This window comes from Tilletiopsis washingtonensis (genome assembly GCF_003144115.1).
Source record: "Tilletiopsis washingtonensis strain MCA 4186 unplaced genomic scaffold FA09scaffold_19, whole genome shotgun sequence".
In the NCBI taxonomy this organism is placed as follows: Eukaryota; Fungi; Basidiomycota; class Exobasidiomycetes; order Entylomatales; genus Tilletiopsis; species Tilletiopsis washingtonensis.
The window spans coordinates 180103-197429 of NW_020312016.1; the positions used below are offsets into that span (position 1 = coordinate 180103).

General features: G+C 66.4%; 8 protein-coding genes across 8 annotated transcripts; 4 read left to right on the forward strand and 4 right to left on the reverse strand.

Moving 5' to 3' along the window:
• Nucleotides 1-472: 472 nt before the first annotated feature.
• On the forward strand, nucleotides 473-2086 carry FA09DRAFT_300566 (glycosyltransferase family 17 protein; the record flags this gene model as incomplete). The annotated part of the gene is made up of 5 exons (XM_025740339.1): nucleotides 473-838; nucleotides 1152-1297; nucleotides 1361-1630; nucleotides 1691-1840; nucleotides 1936-2086. 5 exons carry the CDS (start codon nucleotides 473-475, stop codon nucleotides 2084-2086), a joined length of 1083 nt encoding a protein of 360 aa, XP_025596281.1.
• Nucleotides 1875-2764, reverse strand: FA09DRAFT_102946 (hypothetical protein). Its single transcript, XM_025738951.1, has one exon. The coding sequence runs from the start codon at nucleotides 2656-2658 to the stop codon at nucleotides 2173-2175; it is 486 nt and encodes a 161-aa protein (XP_025596282.1). The 5' UTR covers nucleotides 2659-2764; the 3' UTR covers nucleotides 1875-2172.
• A 2340-nt stretch (nucleotides 2765-5104) lies between these two features.
• FA09DRAFT_300727 (plant expansin) lies at nucleotides 5105-5392 on the forward strand (the record flags this gene model as incomplete). The annotated part of the gene is made up of 1 exon (XM_025740346.1): nucleotides 5105-5392. The coding sequence occupies one exon, from the start codon at nucleotides 5105-5107 to the stop codon at nucleotides 5390-5392; it is 288 nt and encodes a 95-aa protein (XP_025596283.1).
• Nucleotides 5393-5471: 79 nt separating this feature from the next.
• On the forward strand, nucleotides 5472-6180 carry FA09DRAFT_103048 (hypothetical protein). Its single transcript, XM_025738952.1, has one exon. The coding sequence runs from the start codon at nucleotides 5551-5553 to the stop codon at nucleotides 6025-6027; it is 477 nt and encodes a 158-aa protein (XP_025596284.1). The 5' UTR covers nucleotides 5472-5550; the 3' UTR covers nucleotides 6028-6180.
• Nucleotides 6177-8602, reverse strand: FA09DRAFT_340575 (rhomboid-domain-containing protein; the record flags this gene model as incomplete). The annotated part of the gene is made up of 12 exons (XM_025744329.1): nucleotides 6177-6258; nucleotides 6327-6411; nucleotides 6470-6603; nucleotides 6660-6675; nucleotides 6729-6801; nucleotides 6861-6921; nucleotides 6981-7140; nucleotides 7195-7216; nucleotides 7267-7454; nucleotides 7509-7560; nucleotides 7615-7690; nucleotides 7749-8602. 12 exons carry the CDS (start codon nucleotides 8600-8602, stop codon nucleotides 6177-6179), a joined length of 1803 nt encoding a protein of 600 aa, XP_025596285.1.
• Nucleotides 8603-9068: 466 nt separating this feature from the next.
• On the forward strand, nucleotides 9069-12235 carry FA09DRAFT_346874 (hypothetical protein). Its single transcript, XM_025744778.1, has 4 exons — nucleotides 9069-9109; nucleotides 9147-9347; nucleotides 9480-10634; nucleotides 10692-12235. Exons 1-4 carry the CDS (start codon nucleotides 9087-9089, stop codon nucleotides 12157-12159), a joined length of 2847 nt encoding a protein of 948 aa, XP_025596286.1. The 5' UTR covers nucleotides 9069-9086; the 3' UTR covers nucleotides 12160-12235.
• Nucleotides 12236-12459: 224 nt separating this feature from the next.
• On the reverse strand, nucleotides 12460-14686 carry FA09DRAFT_362324 (hypothetical protein; the record flags this gene model as incomplete). Its single annotated transcript, XM_025745461.1, has 5 exons — nucleotides 12460-12757; nucleotides 12815-12825; nucleotides 12876-13066; nucleotides 14043-14347; nucleotides 14580-14686. 5 exons carry the CDS (start codon nucleotides 14684-14686, stop codon nucleotides 12460-12462), a joined length of 912 nt encoding a protein of 303 aa, XP_025596287.1.
• Nucleotides 14687-16043: 1357 nt separating this feature from the next.
• On the reverse strand, nucleotides 16044-16753 carry FA09DRAFT_340578 (hypothetical protein; the record flags this gene model as incomplete). The annotated part of the gene is made up of 2 exons (XM_025744330.1): nucleotides 16044-16168; nucleotides 16237-16753. The coding sequence occupies 2 exons, from the start codon at nucleotides 16751-16753 to the stop codon at nucleotides 16044-16046; spliced, it is 642 nt and encodes a 213-aa protein (XP_025596288.1).
• Nucleotides 16754-17327: the final 574 nt, after the last annotated feature.

A 17327-nucleotide genomic window follows, 5' to 3' on the forward strand; every position in this document is an offset into this window, starting at 1 on the left:
GCTTGGACGATGCGCGTCGCGCACGTGACGCGGACCAGGCCGCGGAACTGGCAGGCCGCGCCCGATTTAGCGATCCGACGTCCTTCCCGACAGCGGCCGCGAGATCTCGGCTCTGCCTGTCCTGCGCAGCACCAGGCTCACGCACGCACAGCGCCGGCGCGGGTCACAGCCGAGCCGCGTGCGCCATGTTGGAGGAGCGATGCAGAGCAGGCGTTCAAGGCTGTGCTGCGGAAAAGCGTCCAGCTTGTGTGGATGTGCGGCGAGGGCTAGGGCGACGCTTAGCGCTTGGCGCCGCGCAGCGCATGCACTCCACGCGCGGTCGCGCTGCGGTTGCGGCTGCGAGAGCCACCGCCAGGCACCGCGCAGTGAGCAGCAGAGGCAAGAGCGGCGGGCACAGCGAGCAGCGCCCACCACCACCACCAATCCTCACACACCCTCCGCCGGCGGCCCACACCTTCCGGCGCCGACGACGATGCTGCGCCTGCGTACGCCGCACTACGTGCTGCTGCTGCTCGCCCTGCCGCTCGCCTACCTGCTCGTGACGCACATCCACGACGTGCGCGACACGCTCTCCTACAGCACGCGCCCGCTGTGGGATGCGCCCGAGGTGCCCGGCCGCCTGCTGCCGCACCTGCAGGCCGCCGGTGTGGCCGCCGACGATGCTGCGGCGTGCGCGCGCCACGGCTGGGCGCTGCGCCCGCAGCGCGCCCGCGTCGTCGATGCCACGCTCCTCTCGACGGAGATCGAGATGCTCGAGATCCGCCTCGCCGAGCTCGACGAGCACGTCGACCTCTTCGTCGTTGTCGAGAGCGACCACACGCTCATGGGCGCGCCCAAGGTGAGTGCAGAGCGGGCGGCGGTGCTCGGCGGTGGCCGCCACTCGAGGTGGGCGGACATGCCGGCGGTGGGCCCACCGTGCGCGCTGAGCGGCGGGCGGACATCATGCCTTTCCGCAGTGTGTGCCCCGGCGCATCTCCGGCGGACCTGACAGACGGTCCTCTGCGATGCTTGCCCCAGCCTCAGCCGCGCAGAGCTGCATGTGTCGTCGCTCCTTGTAGGAGGACGATCCGATCCGTCCGGTGATGCCGGCAGTCGCAAGAGACCGCCGCTGCCTCAATTCTCATAGCTGACGTGTATACTTGCGGGCCCAGAACCTCACATTTCCGGCGCATGCGGCGCGCTTCGAGCGTTGGCAGCACAAGCTGCTGTACCGCTCGCACCGCGGCCGGGCCATGACCTCGAGCGACGGCGCCTTTACGCTCGTCAATGAGCTGCGCAAGGATCTCGAGACGCTCGTGTGAGCATTGCAACACAGCTCAGCATTGTGCCGCAGCTGATTGGGTCTTGTTCCGCGCCGCAGCCGCGCCGAGGCCAAGCTCAGCCCATCAGACCTCGTGCTGCTAGCCGATATCGACGAGCTGCCCTCTGCGCAGACGATGGCGCTGCTGCGAGCGTGCGCGGCGCCGTCGCCGCTGCATCTCGAGCTGCGCTCCTACGTCTACTCCTTCGCCTGGCGTGCCGGCGAGGGCTCGTGGCGCGCCGCCGTCGAGCAGTGGGGCGCCGACGGCGTGCACTTTGGGCATGGCAAGCGCACCGAGGACATGCTGGCCGATGCGGGATGGCACTGCAGGTGAGCCGAGCCGACACGGAGTGAGTCGCTGTTTCAGACTGCTCATCGTCGCGGCCGCAGCTGGTGCTTCCGCACGCTCGCTGAGTTTGCACACAAGATGCAGGGCGCCTCGCACGCCGACCGCCTCTTCCACCGCGTCAATTGGCGCTCCTTCTTGACGCCGGAGCGGATACAGCGCAAGATCTGTGCGGGCGAGGATCTGTTCGACATGTGAGTGACGCCATAGTTCTCTCCAGGTGCCCGCATGCCGCTCCAACCCGTCGCATCGCTGACCCTCCCCCCCCCCCCCTTCTCTCTCCTCTCAGGCTGCCAGAAGCCTACTCCTTCGCCGCGCTCCTGCAGTTCTGGCACGGCGCCGAGGCGACGCAGAGCGGCGTCGGCCTGCCACGTGCCGTCGTGCAGGAGCCGCAGCGCTTTGCCTGGCTGCTACCCGGCGGGTGCAAGCGCGAGCCGTAGCGCTCGTTGCTGCGGCGAGGACCGTGCGCGTGTCTGGCCACCGTGCCCCGGCGCGGCGCCTCGGTCACCTGGGTCTGCTTTCTCTGTCACCGTCCTTGTAGCATTGCGATGTGTCTGTCTGCCCTTGAGCGAGCTTCACTCGGCTGCAAGACGACGTCGAGGCCCATGGCGCTTCCGAGGCTGAGTCTGGGAGCAGCACCTGTGCGTCGCCGCTGCAGCAGCCCGGCCGGTGGAAGCCTCGGGGTACGCGTGCAGCAGATGGCGTTTCGTCCGCGCTGTCCTCCGCTGTGCTTGCTCCCACATCGCTGTCGTCTCTCCTTCGCCCCTCTCCAGAGGCGCTCGGGCAAGCCAACTTTGTCAATCGTTGCGACTGGGAAGCGCGCAGCGCTTCCGCTCCTTGTTCGGCGCGCTTGTCCCGTTGCAGCGCCACTCCAGGCGCCATCAAGAGCGACATGACGGACATCTTCATTGTTGTACACGTGGAGCTTCCTCTGGGCAACGCGCTCCTTGCCCTGCGGCTCCGCCAGTTGTCCGTTGTCGGCTGCGCGCAGAACGGAGGAAATTGAGGCCATCAATGCTGTTGCTGCCACGCTGCTGGCTGCAGCAGCAAAGGTGCAGGAGCTGCGCTCTTACACGGAGGACAAGGAGGAGGATGAGGAGGAGGATGAATGAGGGAGGTGTCACACATAGATGCGGTGCAAGTACAGGAGATGATACAGAGCGAGACAGAGAGAGCAAAAAGTTGTGATAGACTGGCGACTTGGGACGCCGACGGCCGTAGCGGATGCCGCTATGTAGAGACTCAAGAGGGCACAGGTCGGCGCGGCCGTCGGCTCGAGGGCGAGGGCGACGCCTAGCAACAGCCGTGCTGAACCACCCTGAGCAAGCCGAAGAGCCATGTCCGCCTCGCGGCGAGCCGGCGTGCGGATGCAGATGCCTGGCGACGCGGCCAGAAGGCGGCGGTGAGACACGTCTCGCAGCGGCCCCATCCACAGCACACGCGCCTTTTGCGAATGGCTCGCCGAGACGTGTGCGCTGCCGCAGCGAGACGCAGGCGACATGCATGGGCCAGCGCAGAGATGGCCGATGCTGGCGCTGCCTTGTGCTCGCCTTTGCGCACCTGCGATATCCTCGGAGCGGCAGCGATGCCAGCGAGCGGCAGCGTCAGCGCTCCTGCGGCTGCGGTGCCAGATCGGGCGCGCACGCACGGAGGCGGCGCGACAGGGGCCGCTGGCTGCGCGTGGCTTGCCCGCTCCGCGCTGCGGCGCGGCCCCTGCGCCGGCGGGCGGCTGCACGCTGTGTGTGCGGCGAGCTGCTGAGCTGCGGCTGCGAGCTGCTGCGGCAGGAGAGCAGGAGAGCGCTCAGGCCGCACTGCTGCTGCCAGCGCACCGACCTCACTTGCCACCGCGGCCTCAACAAAGACCTCGGCGCAGAGAGAGAGAGCGCCAAAGAGAGGCCGAGGCTGCAAATATCAGCCTTGAGGGGCTGCGGCGGCCGCGGCGTGTCTCATGGCCCGCAAATCAATCTAATGGCAGGTGCGCCAAGCGGAGGGGCGCGAAGAGGCGGGCGGCTGATCCGAGAAGCGCACGCCGCGAGAGGGCAGAGGCGCAGGGCGGGGCGCAGCGGCAGCCCCTTGATGATGCTGCTCTTGTGCTCGCGCAGGCGCACGAGGAGCAGAGAGGCGCGCACGCAGCATCGAGGGTGCCGCGTGACGCCCTCGCTGCGCAATGGGCACGCGGCGAGTGTGCGGCGGCGGGCGACAGCGCTGCGCCGTCCTTGTCCGCGACGCGCCTCGAGCGCGCTGCTGCTGGCCCTCAAAGGCGCCTCGCTCGCCCTCGCACCTTGCTTCTGCATCCCATCCTCTCCCGCCTCTCCGTCTCCCGCTTCCCTCGCCTCTCTCTCTCTCCCCTCTCTCCCAGTCTTGTCTCACTGACCGGTCTCAGCACCTCACCTCACCTCGCCTCACTCACCCACCTTCTCTCTCTCTCTCTCTCTCTCTCTCTCCCACTCCTCGGCTCGACGCCTCTCCCCTCCCACACCTCACCAACCATGCAGTTCACGCTCCCGCTCCTCACGCTCCTCCTCGCCTCGGCCTCGGCCCTCGCCGAGCCGCTCTCGCAGAACGCCGCCGCGCGCGCCGCCCTCGTGGCGCGCGAGACGGGCGTCTTTGCGCCGCAGTACGGCCTGGCGCGTCGCTCCCTCGAGCTGACCGGCGGCCGCAAGATGCACGCGCGCCGCCGCCCCAGCACGGCGGCGCAGCGCGAGGCGCAGGCCAAGCTCAACGCCTACGCCGACAACCAGGCCGCCATCAACACCAAGGTGCGCATGAGTGGGCATACAGAGGTGGTCTGCACAGTGGTGGCAGGCAGTCGCGTGCACGTCGCTGCTGCATCGCATGGTGGATGCCTGCAGCTTGCCTCCTGCCGTAGCTGTATCACACTGTGGATGAAGGCAGCGCGTCGCCGTCGCATCAACAGGCATGCGTCCGCCGCAGCGCACGCTCCTCATTGTGCTGACACCCCCCACCCACAGTGGCAGGCCGCCGCCATGGAGTCGCTCAAGGCCGGCAAGACGCCGCAGACGTTCGACGAGTTTGCCAACGGCCAGGCGGCCGGTTCCGCCTCGGCCTCGACGCCCGCGCCCGCCGCCGACACGAGCAGCAACGACGACTCCAACGACGACGACTCCAACGACGACGACGACTCGTCCGACGACTCCGACGACGAGCAGCAGGCCGCAGTGAGCAACAGCGACGCCAGTGCAGACGACTGTGACACTGACGCCAGTGGTCAGGAGGACAGCAAGCCTGCCGCTGCCGCCGCGCCCGTCGTCAAGGCCAAGGAGAAGCCGGCGCCCAAGCAGGACGCGCAGCCCAAGCAGGAGGCGCCCAAGCAGGAGGCCCCGAAGCAGGAGGCGCCCAAGCAGGACACGCCCAAGCAGACGTCGAACAACAACAACAACAACAACAGCAACAGCGGCGCCTCGAACAGCGGCGGCAGCGGCGACAAGACGGGCGAGATGACGTACTACGCCACGGGCCTCGGCGCCTGCGGCTGGACCAATAAGGACTCCGATTTCATCACCGCGGTCGCCGCCAGCCTGTACGACTCGTTCGGCCTCTCCAACGGCAGCAAGGTGTGCGGCCGCAAGGTCAAGATCTTCTACGGTGGCAAGAGCATCACCGCCACCGTCGTCGACCGCTGTGTCGGCTGCGCACAGAACGACCTCGACCTCTCGCCCTCCGCGTTCAGCGCGCTGGCGAGCCAGGACATTGGCCGCACCAAGATGACGTGGACGTGGGCCTAAGCCGCGGCCTCGTCGACCATCATCACGCGCCTCTCGCTCCGGCAGCGAGATGCACACCTCAGCGCTGTGCGCAACCCTCTCGGTGCGGGCTAGTCCCCACCAACCCCAGCTGCGGTGCCCGGCGCGCCTCTCACCAATCGCCGGACCGTGTCCTGCCGATGGGCAGCTGGTGCTTCCCTTTCCCGCCTCGTCGCCCCACTGTATCCCTCTCGATTCGTCTTCTTTCGCGTCCCTGTTTCTGGCCTCTCCCATCACATCGCTACGAACCTCACACATCATCAGACACACATCACATACAGACGCACCCTGGAGGCGCACCCACTATGCCCTTTCAAAGCACCCTCTCGAGCTGGCTGGTCGTTCCGCTGGCGCAATGCATCACTCTCGAGAGCAGCACCAAGACTGTGACTGAGGCCCGCGGCGTCGGGACTGAGCGTCGCCGGAGCACCATTGACTCGTTCGCCCGGCGAAGGATGCGCATTGCGACGGGGCAAGGCGGAGAGAGCGCTCATTGGCCCGTGCTGTGTCGCTCGGCACCGCCTTTGCACCGCCATCTTCGCGGGCCAGACCAGCAAAGGCCGCACGCAGGCCCCCACCTCGATTCGGCCACGTCCTTTCTCGCGGCTGAGGTCTGACATCAGATGAGAGAAGTACAATTAAGCCTGTTTGGCGCAGTGGCAAGTAAGAAACGGTCCATGTGAGGGTCGAGGGGGAATAAGTGAGCAACAACCGGAGTGAGAGCACGGCGGCCGGCGACCCGGCGACCAGGAGAGTAACGGGCCGCTCAGAGCTCGCGCAGCAGCGCGCGTGCGGCATTCGACGACGTGGCGTTGGAGGTGGTGAGGCCGTTGCCCTTGCACTGCGAGCTGTGTGGCGGGGGTCAGGTGGGTCAGCGAGAGGCATACTGCAGACGCCGCGCGCGGAGCAGACGCACAAGGCGGGCAGACAGGTGAGGTAGCGGCACCACGTGCACGCCTTGCTCGGGTCCTCCGAGTTGGCCGTGACGCCGATGCCGACGACTGTGAGGCGCGCAGTGAGGTCAGCAAAGGCTGTGCCACGGGCGCACGGCACACGCACAGAAGCCGATGAGCAGCGCAGCGCCAATGACGCGGCACACCCAAATGACAATGCGGTGCTTGCGCGTGGGGTGGATCGAGGGGCAGACGGCCAGGCCGCCGAGCGTGCCGACCACGAAGCCGCCAATGTGTGCCCTGCGCGTGCATGTGAGCGGAAGGCCGACAGCAGAAGGGCGGCAAAGCGAGCGCACCAGTTGTCGAGTCCAGCTGTGCGTGCTTGTCAGCAAGAGCAGCAAACAGGCGGTGATGCGACGACTCACGCAGCAGGCCGATGCCGAAGCCGAGGATCGCAAAGAGGACCGACACGGTCAGGCGCATCTTGGCGCGGTACTCCTGCAGAGGCAGCTCTTGGATCAGCTCGGTCCGTGGGCGCATGGGCGGCGAGGACGAACGTAGTGCCAGTTGTAGATGAGGTCCACGAGCTCGACACTGATGCAGGTGTAGATGGCGCCGCTGTTCGTGGAGTGCGTGTCAGCTCGCTCGCCTGTGGCGCTCTGCACACCACTACGCACGAGGCGCCGACGCTCGGGATGCCCGGCAGCGAGAAGCTGGCGCCGAGCAGGTTGCCGCCAAGGCCGCCGAGGAAGTAGAGCGGCAGGTAGAGCGGCGTGGAGAGCAGGCGCTCAATTTGCGCGCAGAGCGTCAGCTGCACGAGCAGGTTGAAGATGATGTCTGTGAACGGCGTCAGCGTTGCGGCTCCGAACGCGGTCAGCAAGAGAGACGCACGGATGAAGCCGGCATGGAGGAACTGCGCAATAGGATTAGCGGAGCTCAACAGCGCGACGCAGGCGCACTCACGATGGGCGTCACGTAGCGCCAGCTTTGGCCGACGCTCTGTGCGTCCTTGAGGCCGCAGATCTGCCAGATGGGGCACAGCTCGTCGGCCGTGTACGCGTTGACATCCTTGGTGAGCGCTGAGAGACACGGCAGCTGCGTGGTGGTGGGGACCGAGGCGACGACACGCATGCATGGGACAAATCGGGCGCCTGCAGCACATTTGTCAGCCAACGCAATGAAGTACTGAGGCGGCAGCGACTCACCAAATGAAATCAGGAACTCGAATGGCGGCCCTAGCATCGGGTTCCATTGTGGCTGTCCGCCGCAAGTCAGCCAAGCTGAGCACATGCCTGAGCTCCCTCGACGAACCTTTGTCTGGATCGCCTGGCCCGTGGCCGCCTTGGCCTTGATGAGCTCGACGATGAACACCGCCACGTATGCAATGCTGCCGCGGCCGGTCAGACATGTGGCTCTGCAGTGCAACGCTGCGACGACACACTCACGCGAGCACGTAGCTGAGTATGCCCCACCGCTGCCGGCCCAAGCCTCTCCTCCGCCGCTCGATCTTCTCCTCCTGCGAGCCGCCCCAGCCGGGCCGCACAGATCCGACCGGCAGAGCCGCCTCATTCCACTCCTTGTTGCGCACGTCGTTGCTCAGCAGCGCCGCCGCGTGCTTGTCGTCGGCCATGGCCAGCTGGCGCGCCTCGTCGGCCTCGTCGTCGGCATAGCCCATCGAGGCGCCGTGGGCGCGCAGCGGCAGCTCAGCAGCACTGCTGTAGCGCGCATGCGAGGCGTCATAGCCGCCGTACGAGGCTGGATAGGCGCCATAGCTGCTCTCCTGCCCGTGCTGCCCGTAGCTCATGTCTGGATCGCGCGCGCCGGCGTGGTAGCTCTGCCGCTGTGCCGCCGCGCTGCTGCCGCCGTAGGGATCGGTGTACGGCTGCGCATCGTAGCCGTACTGCTGCGCACGGCTCTGTGCCGACTCGTAGCGCCGCTCGTCCTCCTCGTCGCGCAGCTCGTAGCGCGTGCTGCGGTCGGGCACGCCGGAGCGCCGCCGCGGCTCGGCCTCGTGCGGCTCATGCTGCTCGTACAGCGTGTCTGCGGCGTGCGGCGCCTGCTGCTGCGCATACGGCACGCGGTACGCCGAGACGGAGTCGGCGGGCCCGAGGGTGTGCTGCGTGGCGTGCGTGTTGCTGCGCTGCAGGTGCGCCGTGTAGCCGCCTCCGCCGCCTGCGACGCTGTACTCGAACGGGTCGCTGTACATCGACGGCGTGTCGACGTCGGCGAGCGCGGGCGTGGCGGGCTGCAGATAGGCGTTGCGCCCTGCGCCGATGCCGGCGTGCGAGGGCTGGGGCATGGTGGTGGTGTGGTGAAGTGGGGAGAGTGGTGCACGGTGCTGAGGCCGCGCCGAGGTGGAAGTTGGCACGCCGCACGCTAAAGCCAAGCGCCGCGCGCGCCCCTCTCGAGGCTGTGCCGCCGGCTCGGCGTGTTGCTCTCGCGCCGCGGCGGCTGTGCTCCTCTCCTGCTGCCTTTCCGCCCCTTGGCGCGCCTCGCGTACCACGCGACCTGCGCCGCCGCAGCATCACGCCCCACCACATGCACCGCATCAGCAGCACACAGAGGGCACAGCCATGGCATCAGACGCCCTGACGGTACGCTCAAGCACTACTCTAGAGCGATGGTGAGGCCTCGCAGGCGTGAAAGGCACCTGACGCGCGCTTCATCAGGGCGCAGGCGCGCACAGTCTCACTCCGTGGCGTGTCGCTGGGCCGGACCAGCGCCAGCCGACAAGACCCATCTCGGCAGCCGTCGGCGCAGCGAGATCTTCGTCGCAGCCATTTATGAGCCTTCCGAGAGCGCACAAGTAAGCGTCAGGTGCAGTACTGCCGCTGATCAGACAGCGTCTCTCGTCAGCAGGGTGCAGCGGGCGCGTCGCGGCGGCTGCGCGCACGCCGTTGCGTGCCGTTCGACCCGCTCCAGCGGCAGCGCCGCCCTGCTGATGTTCGGAACACTGGCGGATGGACTCGCATCGCAGCCGCTGCTGGCGGCCCTGGCAAACTCCACTTGCACGATGCAGCGACGCCGCATCTCTGGCGAGAGCTGTGCGTGTGTCACGGCGGCGCGCGCCTGGCCGTCGTCGTTGTCGAGCGTCGCTGCTCCGTCCTCACCCCTCTCTCCCTGTTTCTGGTCCCCTTTGTTCCCGTCTCGGTCTCTCTTCTCCACACTCTTTTCAGCAGCACGCGCCAGCCGCGTAGCCGCAGCCGTCGCCAGTCGACGCGCGCCCACGTTCTTTTCTCGCCAGCTCGCCGGTCGAGCGGCGCCTTCACATTCTTTTCAGGTTCGATCTTCACGAGGCAGGCCCTCGATCCACCGATGCGTTCGCCTCTACTGCTGCTGCCGCTGCTGCAGCTGCTGCTCGTCAGCGGCAGCCACGCCCGGCCGGCGCCGTCGCGCGCCCACGCCCACCGCCGCTCGCTGGTGGCGCGCGCCATCGTCGAGGCGGGCGAGCAGGAGGTGGTGCGCCGCGAGACACCGCCGCTGCTGCGCATGCACGCTTGTGACACTGGTGTCGACGAGTGGGCAGATGCAGAGGTGCGTCTCGGTAAGCGTGCCGACCAGCTGGCGCCGAGACGCTCCAGCGATGATGAGGAGCCGGAGGATGAGGAGTCCGACGACGAGGACGAGGAGGAGCGCTCGTCATCTTCGAAGAAAGGCTCATCAAGGACCAAGTCGTCGAGCGACGACGATGAGTCGTCTACGCGCAGCAACTCCAAGTCGAGCCCAAAGAAGAGCAGCAGCACGAAGAGCAGCAGCAACACGAAGAGCGCCAGCACGAGCAGCGCCAGCAGCGGCTCGGACGTACGCGCCCTGCCGACCGTGACGCCGGTCGCTGGCGCGCCGCAGGTGCTTGCCGCGCCCACGCCGGCGCCTGCTGCAGCTGGCGCCGTTGCGCCATCGGCGGGCATGCAAGCCGACATGGGCACGCCGCAGAGCAGCAAGAAGGCAGCTCAGCTCGCGGCACAGCTCGCGGCGGCGCGCCAGCGTGCCATTGACGGCAGCCGTCTGGCAGCGACTGCCGCTGTAGGACCAGCCGGCGCCAGCTACGCGGCCATCTCCGACCCCAACATGATGACCGGCGCCACTTCGAGCGCCTGGCTGAGCCCTGCGCCTGGCGCGGCGTACCTCTCGGGCCAGGATGTGGTGCTGAGCTGGCACCAGGCAACGCAGGACACGCCGTCGGTGCAGCTCGCGCTCTGCCTGCTCGCCAACTCGAACGACCTGCGCGCTGCTCAGGCGGGCGTTGTGGTGGCGGGCAGCTGCGGTGCGCCTATGAGCGCCGAGGTGACGCCGAGCGTGTCGGGCCAGGCCGGCGTGTGGGAGATTCGCTTGTGAGTCGCAGTCTCGGCGCGCGTAGGTGTCTCGCTGACACGTCTTGCCGTCTACAGCCCTGCACCGAACGTGCCGTCTGCAGACAGCTTCTACGTTCAGCTGACGCCCAGCACGGGCGAGGCCGTGGCGCCTGCTAGCCAGAGCCAGAGCGCCACCGACGTCGAGAGCGAGAGCACCTCGACGTCGGGCTGGAAGAGGCAGAGCCGCAGCGCTAGTAGCACCAAGACGTCCTCTGCCGAGGATGCCGAGCCGACATCCAGCTGGAAGAGCAAGCAGCGCGAGGACAAGAAGTCGTCGGCGGACGATGAGGAGGATGAGGGCGACGAGGAGGACTGGCGCCGCCGGGACGCCGGCGACATGCCGTCCTCTGCCCTCATCTCTCCGGCCTTTGTGCTCGCGCCGCTCGGCACCGACTTGACGGCTCCTGCCGCGCCGCCGGCTCAGAACACCAACGACGAGGTTGGCACGACTGACAAGCAGCGTCCCGTGCCGCTCGTTGGCATCATCGTGCCGCTCGTCGTCATTGCCGTGGCTCTGCTCGGCGCTCTGGCGCTCTGCCTCTTCCGCCGCGGCCGCCAGTCGGCTCAGGCGCGCCGCACGGCCGAGCTCGTCGCCGAGACCCAGAGCCGTGCGGAGGCACGCCGCGAGATGGCGCAGCTGCGCCAAGCTGCCAGCAGCAGCGCTCTCTCACTCTCTCGCAGCCATAGCAGCAGCATTCGCAGCGGCAGCAGCCGTAGCGTCGGAGGCTCATACGCGCCACGCCGTCAGCTCGAGGAGATCGCCCCGCCATCGGACGCCTACACGCCGATCTCGGCTCAGCGCCGCTTTACCGCCGACCGCTTCGGTTCCTCGCTTGCCCCGCCTGTGGAGTATCGCACACTGGCGTCGGAGGTCGGTACTGCAGCCCCGCCACGGCGTCGTGACACTACAACGTCCTGCGGTAGCAGTGCGGCGGCACATGACTACCGCGCGGCGAGAGGGTGTCAGCACGACTGCGGCTCGGACGCCGGCTCTGAGTCGTACGAGGCGCTGCTCTCGCGCCGCCCGACGACGCTGAGCACGCGGCACAGCGACGTCGAGATCCACCCGACGCACCTGCACATGCGTCTCGCCTCGCCGCAGCCAGCACACCTCGCAGCCGCGCCCGCATCCCCGATGCCTCCGGCGCTGCCCGAGAAGCCGCGAGTGCCTGCTGCGCTGCAGCCGGCCGTGCTCGGCGTGCCGACGGGCGCCAGCACGGGCACACACTGGACGGCGCTCTCGCCCATCTCCTCGGAGGCGACGCCGCGCACCGAGCAGCGCTCGCCGCTCGCCAACCCGTTCCGCAACCCGTCGCCCTCGATTGCCGCGCCCTCGCCGTCGGTCACGAGCATGCGTGCTGCATCGTACGGCGCTGCTGAGAAGGCGCCCTCCGGACGTCGCGGAGGCCCTGCTGGCACGGTCAGCGAGGAGAGCGTGCAGCGCGCCGGCGCGGCCGCCGACCTGTACGAGCAGCTCAGGCGTGCGCTCAGCGGTGGGGCGTGAGCAGCGCTGCTCTAGCCCCGTCTGCTGAAAGCATCAGCGCTGAGACCAGTTCAATTTAATCGATACTCCCGTTGCTTCCTTCACACTTGTTTGGTGGCCCGAGGATCACATTTGAGATCAGATGTGGAGCTGAGGGGCTTCAGAAGTTCGTGGCACACGATGGAGATGGAGAGCGAGACAGAATGAAGGAGCGCAAGAGAGTTGTTGCCAGAAAGCCAAATAGTTGTCGCCAGAAAGCGAAATAGCGGCGTAGTGAGCTGCTTTGTCGAGCGGAACAGTTCCGCGACTCCATGGCAGACCTTACTCTGACTCCTCGAGCGCCGTGATACGCTCATTGAGAGCGGCCTTCGCATCGTAGTACTGCTTGTAGAGCGCAGCGAGCTTCCTCGCCACCGTCTCCGATTCATTGATGGTACCAGACGCAACCGGAACAGGCTGGTCTGTGCGCGACAATGACGAAGCGGCGTCGGTGCCATCTGCGGTGCGGGCAATCTTGACAGAGGAGGCGGAGGCCGTGGCAGTGGCAGGATCACCCTGACGCTTGATGCCTTGTCTGGAGGAGGGTGGGGGCGAAGCACTCTGCTTGACGGCGTTACCACTGCCGCGCCCAGGCGTCAATACGAGCAGGATCGTTTTCACGCAGACGTCTACTCACGCATCGGCACCCTGGTGTGGGACATCATAGGCACGGGCAGAGGACCGCGTGTGCACGACACTTGCAAGTCCCTCTGTGCGGCGCAGATGCGATCATTGGCAGCGTCGATGCGCTCAATGAGTGCCGCTGGAGCTTCTTGAGCCTCTTGCGCCTGGTCGTCGTAGATGTACCCGCCGAGCAACAAGTATGCATTGTACGCATCGTTGAGCGCGCGACGAGTCTGCAGGAACTCGTTCGAGGCATTCTGAATCTCTGCACACGCCTACTCTGCCAGCGGTAGTCCACGATCGAGCTTGAAGGGCATTGTTGAGGTAGAGCGCCGAGGTGCGAGCTACTGCGAGAAGGTGATATGCGGCACAGCCCGGGTGAGCAAGGGACACCTTGGCAATGCACTCAGAGGAGGGGCTGCCAAGGCAGCGAGTCGACAAGGCAACTAACCAGGAAGGAATCTGAGCCGATGGTTGTGGTGAAGAAGGCAGGACTGGTCGTACGGCAGCCGACTCTTAAGTGCCGGAGAGACGGGCGCTGCTGCTGCTCGAGGGGTGAGTGAACGCGTCGCATACACGCGTCGCGTCTGCGATGCAAATCCTCAGAGGGGACGTCCCGATTCCGTTTGGCGCTCATGAAGCAGGCTGCTCGCGCGGTGTGAAGCACCTTGAATGGCTCTGCCGATGCAACGGGCCGGCAATAAGAATGTGACGCAAGAGAGAACAAAGGGATTCAAGCAGAGTGTGAAACGGGCTTTGAGCGAGGCCAGAGTACAGGGCGCAGAGCGCTCAGGGGAGACCGGCCGGCGCTCTGGCATTGCGGCGCGCAATCAGCGAGACAAGTGCGCCGCAGGGGGGGGGGGGGGGGCGACGGTGTGTGTCGTCAGGAATGGGAGGTACACAGGGAGCGAGCCTGGGAGAAGTGACAGAACGGTGGACTCGGAACTACCAAAGGCAGAAGAGGAGAGCGTGAACAGCGGGGTGAGTGCGGGACCGGACAGGTGCGAGTCGTTGAGACAAGACGGACGGCAAGGCGGCGCGGCAGAAGATGAAGTGGGTGTGGCTCGGCGTCGGAGTAGTGAGACGGCCTGGAAGGGTGCGTCTCCGGTGGTGACGGCACGCCTCGATGTTTGGTCCAAGACGAAGGCTTGTCGGACAGTGCTCAGGCGCTCTCGCTCACCGCACCTGTGCAGACTGTCAGTGAATGCTCCGACGGGACTCTCTTACGGTGCTGCACTTACCCTGCTTCTGCTCAAGTGCCGTCACACGCTCCTGAAGAGCGGCGAGCTCCCCGTCCTGCTTCTCCTTGAGCGTCACCATCTCCTCCTTGAGGTTACTGAGGATGTCAGACACGCTTGAGGTGACGGCAGCCTCGGTGAAACTGTCCGTGTGCGCCGACGACGGCGACGGCGACGTCACGCTGCGGCCGTCGGGGGTGCGCGCGGCCTTGGCAATGTGCTCAGAGGCGGTGGAGGAGTCACCCTCGCGCTTGATCCCCGCCTTGATGGGGGATGCCGAGACGTCCTGCTCAGCGTTGCCGCTGACGCTGAGGCACGTTCGATGAGCACATATTACTCGCGATACACGAGCTCACTCACGAAGCGATCGGAGCGGGAGCGCCCGACACACGAGAAGTCGCGCACGCGGCAAAAAGGTCCTTCTCGGCGGTGCGAAGGCGAGTGCGGGCAGCGCGGATGCATGCTCTGATCACCGCGCGAGCTTGCTTTGCCGCAGCATACTCTGCGGTGTGAACGCTTGCCCACGGCGCAGACGCGTACGACTCCTGGAGCTGGCGGCGGCAGTGCAGCACGTCCTCGAGGCTCTCGCGAATCTCTGCGGCCGCCCATTCGGCAAGCGGCGCTCCAAGGTCGGGACGCGGAGCCATACTTGCAGTGGTACTAGGCGGCCTGATGCCAGAGCAAGGCAGTGTCAGGTCGATGGAGGCCGGCCAGACCAGTCCGGACGTTGTGGTCCGCGAGCCATCTCCCTTCCCATCGGCAGGACGCGCCACACGTCCGTGCGTGCTCGGGCGCTTGCTCCCTCACAAGGAAGCGTCACTCTAACTCACCGAAGAGGTCTGAGGGCAGGGTAGTCGAGCCGTGCGCAGTCGAAGCGATGCCAGGCGAGAAGGGGCGAGGCGCGTGGGCGAAGCGGTGGTGCCGAGGCGCTCGGCGTGGCACGCCGTGGGCGGAAAAGAGGTGGCGAAGGCGGAGGAAGTGTTGAGGCCCTGCTGTTGAGGAGAGCTACTTGATGCTGGGTGTGGTGGAGAGGAAGAAGGCTGCAAGGCGGCGCCGAGGCGCCCTTGAAGGTGGCGCGAAAGAGCGTCAGGGGCCATGCCCGAGAGCACACGGCGCTGCCTGATGGGGCAAGGCGGCCTGCCTCGCCTACGCCGACGCGCTCGAAGCAGCAAGCGGCGCCGCGCGGACGCAGCACCCAGCACGCCGATGCCGAGCATCACAACACGCCCACGCCGTCATGACAACCGCGCGCCGCACCTGCGAATATAATCTGCCTCTGGCTCGGAAGCCTGATCGGGCAGGCGCCCTCGCGCCGCGCTAGCAGGCTGCGCCCTCTCTGACGCGCGTGAACAGGAAGCAGCAGCCTTAGCAGGCGAGACAGCCACGGCCTCAGAGGCAGCTTGCCGTCAGTCGCACAGCCTGCTCGTCATGTACCGCTACTGCTGCCGAGGCCACAAAGAAGAACTCTCGCTGCTCTCTCCCAGCATGACTGTCAGGGCGCTCAGATCGCTCGCACGGTGCGTTCCTCTCTCTACATGGCGCTTCCACACTCTCACAACAAAGCTCTACTCCTCACTCGCTCGGCAAAGTGCAGCGAACTCGCAAGGTGAGACGCGAGATGCTTGAGAGATGGGCCCTGACAGAATTGCGTGGATCGGGCCTGTGCGAGGCTAGAAGTACAGGTACGGTGCAGAGACTTGGTTGTGGTGGAGGTGACGGCGAGATGAAGGGCTGATGGCAGAAAGAGTGGGCTAAGAGGTGACGGGACGAAGAGGAAGCGGCTTTGAGGTGCGAAGCACTGGCTGAGCAACCACGACGACGATGGTCAGTGAGGGGGACAGCTAGTAGGCAGTGGGAACCTCTCACCTCAAGTGCATCTACGGTTGTGCCTCCCTTCACTCCTCGCGCTTGACCAGAGAAGGTGCCGTGTCGGCCATGCTTGCGGGTGGCAGCAGCGGAGCGCCGCGCGCGTGAGGATCCTGCCGAGTCTGCAGGCGAAGGCTATCAGAGGTCGTCGTGGCTGGTGAATCCATTGTGCTGCTCACTGACACCGGGTTGCAGCTGCACTCTCGAGCTCGAAGCCGCGTTCGCAGCGGTGGAGTTCGTGCTTCGAGCCAGCCCAGCGGGTCCTGAGCAGTTAAGTCCACATCAGTCAGAGAGCTAGGACAGGCTCGACTTGCTGGGCACGTTGACTCACCGAAGAAGCCTCCGGCAGGCAAGGGAAGGGGACGGAAGAAAGACGTCGTCGAGGCCTGCCCGGATGCCGGCCCGCCAAACACGAAAGCCGGCGGAGCCTCAGGCTCTCCTTCGCCCTCTAGACCCGCCACCATTGCCTGCATCATGTTGTACTCTTCTGCCGCCTCATCTGCTGCCTTCTCTACTGCATCGACCTCCGCCAAGCCCTCGTCTATGTTGCGCTCCTCGCAGTAAGAGACGGCATCCAGTAACGAGGTCGTTGGTCGAGAGTAGCAAAGTGGCGTGGAGCACATGTCGCAATTGGCGTGGAACTGCTTGATGTAGGCGATCTCGAGCAGCGCCAACGCCTCGCGACGAGCCTTCCACGCCGCCGTGAAGGCCTCCTCGGCGGCGCGCTCCGTCTGGATCGCATTGCGCATGACGCCGCGTACGAGGATGTACGCCTCCATCGCTGCGCGAGCCTCGACGCAGCGCTGCTGGTCCATTGCCAGGAAGTCGTCGTCGAGGAGGGCTGACATCGTGGCGAGTGAGGCGGTTCGAGCTGTGAATGTATGGCAAGGTCAGCCTGGAAAGACACGCGCCTCGCTGACGCGCGCGCTGCCACTGCCGAGACGCCGTAGCCAGGACGACGAGCATCTCAGCGAGCTTTTCCGCACTGAAGCAGTACGAATCTTGTCCCTCAAGGACGAAGTCTCTCTCTAACCCATCGAGGCGGACCTACTCAAGCGAGAAATGCCAGGCCGAGAGAGGCAAGATCGACTCACCGGCGAAGGCGCGACACGTACGTGTGGCGGCCGTGCGGACGCCGTGTGGAGGCTGCCGCTCGCGGTGCGAAGCGAAGGCGTGACGAGGCAGTGAAAGGCGATGAAGCGGGCTTGATGGTGAGCTGAAGGACAGGAGACGATGTGGTGGTGGGAAAGCAGGGTGCAAGCGAGCGCTTTCTGCCCAAAGAGGCCCCTCGGCCGCCGCCGCCGCCGCCGCGCTCGATGCGGCGCACGTCCCTCGCGACGCCGCGCATCGCCCGAGAATGCGCGCGCCTGGAGAAGACAAGCATCGTGCAGACATTCCACTGCCCTGCACGCTCATCGGCTG

Excerpts from the sequence above, each read along its gene's own strand:
- FA09DRAFT_102946 (XM_025738951.1), bottom strand. The coding sequence starts at position 2,658 with ATGGCCTCAATTTCCTCCGTTCTGCGCGCAGCCGACAACGGACAACTG.
- FA09DRAFT_103048 (XM_025738952.1), top strand. The coding sequence starts at position 5,551 with ATGGGCAGCTGGTGCTTCCCTTTCCCGCCTCGTCGCCCCACTGTATCC.
- FA09DRAFT_346874 (XM_025744778.1), top strand. The coding sequence starts at position 9,087 with ATGAGCCTTCCGAGAGCGCACAA. Across the intron at positions 9,348-9,479 it reads CCGCATCTCTGGCGAGAGCT|CAGCACGCGCCAGCCGCGTA; the intron begins GTGCGTGTGTCA and ends CACTCTTTTCAG. Across the intron at positions 10,635-10,691 it reads GGCGTGTGGGAGATTCGCTT|CCCTGCACCGAACGTGCCGT; the intron begins GTGAGTCGCAGT and ends TGCCGTCTACAG.